This window comes from Cryptomeria japonica, chromosome 5 (assembly GCF_030272615.1).
Source record: "Cryptomeria japonica chromosome 5, Sugi_1.0, whole genome shotgun sequence".
NCBI classification, from domain to species: Eukaryota; Viridiplantae; Streptophyta; class Pinopsida; order Cupressales; family Cupressaceae; genus Cryptomeria; species Cryptomeria japonica.
In genome coordinates, this window is record NC_081409.1 from 770,971,698 (window position 1) to 770,977,771 (window position 6,074).

Consider the following 6,074-nt stretch of genomic DNA (forward strand, 5'->3'; position numbering starts at 1 on the left):
TAAATAGTAAAATAAATACATTTTAATTGATATAAATATCATAACTATTGACTTTATGTATGTTATTTATAAAATAGGTAGCTCATTTAAATAGGTATTGTTGTTTTATGAAAATAATTACTCTTATATATACAACTATTAGGTGACAATGTATGTGTATTGGAGTAGTTCATATTAATATAAAAGGTGAACATAATAAATACCCGATCCTTTACAATGAAATATGAAAGGTAGTCTATAAGTTTTATGATCATTGAAAATTGAATATCAATTTTATTTTAAATAATAATGTGGTTTTTATTATATATTTGTTTGTATTCAACAATTGGTCCATTCACGTACAACCTGAGTTGGCCTAGTGGTGGAGAACTTGTGCTCTTGAAATAGAGGTCATAAGTTCAAATCCCATAAAGGGGGTAGGGTATGTACACCTTATCGGCTTTGGCTCATTACCTATCAAAAAAAAAAAACAATTGGTCCATTCACATTGGATATAAACATTAAAGATATCAAGATTTATGGTTACCAAAAGATAATGAGGTCAATTAGGTTGTGTAAGTTATATTTCAAATAAAAATATATTGTTTGCCTAACAAAAAAATCTTTTATTTTTGTTCAACTACTAGGGATGCCATGGTTAAGTTTTGGTCAAATCTTAAAAAAATCATTTTAAGGACACTTCTCATTAGACATGATGCAACAAGCTCTATGATGTGTTACACCTAAAAGTTTTAGTAGTAGTTAGATAAGAAATCATTTCACATTTCTAAAATACAAGAAATTGTATGATATTTTAGGTAGTGACATGCTCACAAAGTTAGTCCACACAACTATTGTCCCTTCTCCCTTATTATGTAGGATGAGATTTTAATCAATTGAAATTTGAAATTGATGATTAATTATATTTTTCTAAATATTTTTTATAATTATCATTTTAAATTATTTTTAACATTAAGATGTAATTTATTTTTAAAAATCATATATTTTATATTATTTTCACATTCAAAAAAAATTCCTTGCTCAAATAAAATTATAAAAGCATACATATTTTTTTTATAAATTTTTGTACATTAATTTATATTATATGAATAAAAATCGACAAAAAGATACACCTATAAAGTCTTAATAAGATAGAGTCTACTCATAAAAAGAACACTATTAAGAAAAAATTGCTATCATCACACCTAATCCCATGCATTTGCTGCTTGATGTTGTCATCAAGATAATTCTACAGTAACATCACATTCCTGCATAGGAATGTCCTCGACCTAGTCACTCCGGAACGAGTTACAAAGAAATAGTGATGGGCCAACAATTATTTGATTTTGATGAAGTGGATGCTTGGCATTTTCATAGCATATTCGTAGGATTAATTTTTAACCAGAAGGACAACAGCTAACTCTATTTGATTGGAGAGATACTCCTCAAACTTAGCAGCTGCTCTTTTACCAATTCTCAAGAAGAATTCGTCTGTCAAACTCTCACATCCCAAATGAGCTTCCACTATATTCTCTAAGAGTGCTCTGTAATGGTTGCCTACACATCTCCCGAACGCCTCCTCCTCCCCTCTCCTCATCTCTGTCATGGGATGCAAAGGAAATTCTCCCAACACCCTTACACTCTCCAGCCTGAACGCCCCTTGTCTCTTAACTATGCTCTCCAACTCTTCCGGATTTGGACCGAACCAGGGTAGGTTGAAGGATTCCCACTTCTCTTTCTCGATAAAACCCTGTCCCATGTAAACAAAATGCATCACCATTTCATCCTTGTAGATACTCAAATGGGTACGTTAATCTGGATTTCAACTCTTGTAGAAAAGTTATTGAAGTAAAAGAAAACAATAAATATGATAGAAGAAAGGTGTGTGTTATATGTGTGTTAAATCTACCTCATTCACCAGCTCTTGGAATGCATATTCAAAATGACGAGCGATAACTCCTAGTGTTCCTTGCTCCTCCATTACGTGTGTCCCTCCATTACGACCCACCAGAGATATAAACACACATCCCCCATCAACTGTCTCTTCTGCCCGGGCATTTAAAAACCTTGTGAAGTCTGTGTTAAACTGATGTAGATAACCAGTTCCCACTGCCTCCTCACAATCACTTGAAACGTACACACGAGGAGATCTTCTTTCTCGAACAGTCTCTGGCACCTGCGTTTACATCTTATCATGAGACAACTATATGGAATTCAGCCATAGACAATTTAGGGTTTATTACTCACCTTTGATAGCCAGTGGAGACTGAGAGAAGAATGACAGAAATGCAGGCTTTTTCGTGGGAACAAACGACTGAAATGTGACCCACAAACAGCCGCTGCAACGTAAGATCCTGTAGCCACTGGGTTGGTATCACCATCGTGTTCTGCATCGGCATAGGCTTGTTGGGTCCGAGGCATCGTTCGAAGCAGTGAATTGAAATCATTGAAGGGAAGATCAGCAAAATATACTTCAAATTCTGGCTCCTCCCCTTCCCCAAGTGAGCATTTCACAGCTCTAACAATGGTGTCTGCTACCAGAAGAGTATTCCCCCCTGTGCCACAGCCGAAATCTGCTATACTAAATATGCCGGCCCCATTCAACTTCACTCTCATCTTTTCATAAATAGCGCCCTCCAGAATTGGTATCACAACCCGGATCATCTTTATCTACACTCATCAGTTTACATGAAGAAATTCCTATTTAAACACATTGAAATGAAAACATCACAAAGAATTGCAGTGTGTTTTAACCTAAAATCGGCATCAATAACAATCAGTTTTAAAGGAAAACAACTGGTGCTAAACTGTGAATAAGAAGACGCAAGGCACCTGAACTGATAGAGAATTAAGAGCATAACTGGAATCTCCATGGCCACCTATCATGCCCAGCACATTCTCCACTACCCATTGAGACTGAGAATGATGATTAATCATCTCCATTAGACCCTGCTAACTTTATATTGAGCTCAGAGCAATATCGCTCTTTTTATAGAGATTAATCAATGACATCCCATCTCTTTTTATAGACATTAATCGATGACATCCCATCTGTGATAATAAAATCTTCTCTTTTTTTTTCATTAGTGAAATTGAATGGTTCTTATGAGTTACTTTTAGTTTTTGTTTTGTAGTCAAAAAGGTTTCAGTTTAAGACATTGCTTTCTTATTCATAAATGGGTCTCAATCTACTAGCCAAATAGAATGGTTCTGAATAAGTTCACCTGTCAGTCCTTGATTATCAGCTGAAGAAGTTTTAATCCAAGATTCATCTATTATTGAAATTGAATGGTTCACAGGGGCACTCTTTGATTTTTCAGCTGTCAAGGTTTCTATTTAAGACTATTCTCTCTTATAAGATTACTGTTCTTGGTCTATTACTAAAATTGAATGGTTCTAATGAGTTACATCCAACCTTTGATTCTCAGTGGAAAAAGTTCAGTCTAAAACTGTCTCCTTCTATGAAATAGTGGGTCACCATCTACTAGCAAAATTGAATGGTTCTGAATGAATCCACCTATCAATCCTTAATTCTGGACTGAAAAAGTTTTAATAAAAGATTCATTGAATGGTTATTAATGAACGACAAATTCTGTCTAACACTTTGCTCTCCTATAAAATTACTGTACTTGTCTAGGACTCAAATTGAAATTGAATAGGACAATGAAAAGCGCAAGGAATGTAACGTGCAGCATGTCTTATCTGTACCGACAGATTTGCTCACATTAATTTGTAACTACGCTCCCTAATATTTCGCGTTCCAATTAGTGAATCCGAGGTTAGAACATGGGAAACTCGTTATTCGTTAAACCATTACAAGCTTTTCGTGAAATTAAAATAATTTATCAAAATATGTTTGAACAAATTAAGTGGTTTTTATTTTATTGATAAAGTTGAATAGTTTATTGAAAATATACAAAATATTTAACATGATATAGTTAGTTGAATAGATTTTTCTCAATCATTAATGCACTCTTAAATTTTCATTCTATAATTTTCAAAATAATTTTATTAATTTATATTTTTAAATTAATAAATTAAATATTATTTCAATTTTTGAGATAACTATTTAATATAATTTTAATTATATAATAATGTGAATTCATATGGTTCTAAATGATGATGAAATTCATATATGACATTGAGATAGAAGCAATAAGAAGAAATATCTTTCATTATAAGTAAAGAGGATAATGATTTTAATGTGTATTTTAGGTATTGTAGGTAAGTGGAAGGGGATCAAGGTTTAGTCTAAAAAATACAAAGTTAGTGAAAAGAATATGATTTATATTTTATATTTTCTTACTCTTATCTTTCATAAGTATACTTCCAAAAATCGCACACACTTGAAATTTCAAACTTATATATTATACATATAAGATTCTAGGTTTGTGAAGAATAAAAAATAAGCATCATCAACCTACAATTTTAGAATGAAGCATCCCTAGAATTTATAAGATTCAATAGCAAATATGTCACGTGCCTTTGTTTGATGCATGTCATAATATTCAAAAGAAAGAGTAATGGCTCTTCCCACCTACTTACCAAGAAAAACCTCAATTTCCCATTTCATCCATTAAATTTTCATTCTTTCAAGTAAGAAAAGCTCTAACTTTCAAGCTAATGAAACTTTATCAAAATGATTTAAGCCATTGGAAGCACTCAAGATCTTTTCCTTGGATGCACTTGAGTACGTAGTAGACCAAGCTTCCTCCATTAGCAAATCCATTGTTTATCTCAAAGAGGGAGGAAAAAAGTTGTTGGTAATAATCCCATTACTATTTTGTATAATAGTCTTTAAATATTACTTTCCATTTGCATCAATAATCAAAATTTGTGTATCAAGTAGTGACTTTTTTTCAATAGTAAGGTTAGTTCTACCAATTTATTTATCAAATAGTGGCTTTCTCTTTCTAGTAAGAATGCCAAAATCAAATAGATCCACTCATGATAGATGTTGTAGTTCCAAGGAAACCCAAGAGCAACAAGCTCATAAATGAGCTCAATGTCTAGAACATCATAAGTTGGAACTAATAGCTTCTCAACCGAAAATTCATAGCATTGACTATTTTGAGTCATGTCAACCAAATATTTGATGAATTTCATAACATTTATTTATTTTATTACTCAAATTAGAGATTTTTTCAAACTATAATATGCAAAGTATTTCTTAAGACTATCCATCATTCATTTATATGGGAACAATTTCTCATAATTTGTAAAATATTCACCATTCACTTGTTTGATGATGGTGTAGTCACCGGTTAGGAGGGACCTCAAACAGATCAATTCGTACCGAGCAGCAAGAGTAAACACAATGGAAACAAGAGGATATGATGGAGGCAATGTAGAACTGAATGGATTAGATCATGAAAACTAATTACAAATAACAGGTAACATTTGAGTTGCAAGATTCAACTCATTGGCCTACTACATACATGCTCAATCACATAATCGGTCAACTTTGGACCTCGAAATCTTAATATTTACCTTCTAAATTCTCTGGAATGAATTCTAATTCTCAATTATAATGATTAATATGATCCAGGGAGATCTGATTAGCCCAAAAAGGGGTCAAATGTCGAAGAACAAGATCAAATGTGTAAAACCAACAGGTCAACCTCCACCAAAGAAATTCCTCTAGAAAATCCAAGGTAAGAAGTGTGGATCAAAGGGAAGGTTTGCCACATGCCAATGATCATCGAAATCAACAAACTGGAGCTTTGCAAGCTACGAAAAGGATCCACAAGATTCACCAATAGAGAAAACTATCTTGAAATCTAGTAGCAATAACCTGCCGAAAAATGATCCAAATTCTCCACGATTTTAGGAATAAGGAAGATGATCATGTCCTCAAGCAAAATACAGCTTCACAAGATCCAATGAGCTAATGCAAGGAAATCTAGAAAAAAACATTGAAACTGCAAAACAAAAAACAAACAAAAAATAAATGTTTTTGGGTTATGCAAGATTGCCAAGAATCAGGATTGCTCCCGCGTCAGACATCCAGGATTGTTGAAAAAATGAGTTACTCACTTTGCTGGGGTCAAAGAAAAAACAAGGCGGTCCACCTGTTCTTGAGAAATCCAAGATGA

General features: G+C 33.0%; 1 protein-coding gene across 2 annotated transcripts; it reads right to left on the reverse strand.

Annotated features, from left to right (window-relative positions):
* Positions 1 to 1,107: 1,107 nt before the first annotated feature.
* On the reverse strand, positions 1,108 to 2,982 carry LOC131043102 (indole-3-acetate O-methyltransferase 1). Of its 2 annotated transcripts, none has more exons than XM_057976448.2 (4): positions 2,812 to 2,931; positions 2,227 to 2,679; positions 1,889 to 2,155; positions 1,108 to 1,729 (listed from the first exon to the last, which is right to left on the reverse strand). In XM_057976448.2, exons 2-4 carry the CDS (start codon positions 2,641 to 2,643, stop codon positions 1,370 to 1,372), a joined length of 1,044 nt encoding a protein of 347 aa, XP_057832431.2. In that variant the 5' UTR covers positions 2,644 to 2,679; positions 2,812 to 2,931; the 3' UTR covers positions 1,108 to 1,369. The 2 variants fall into 2 exon arrangements, with proteins under 2 accessions (XP_057832431.2, XP_057832430.2); XM_057976447.2 differs by having other exon boundaries at positions 1,109 to 1,729; positions 2,227 to 2,649; positions 2,812 to 2,982.
* Between the last annotated feature and the right edge of the window lie 3,092 nt (positions 2,983 to 6,074).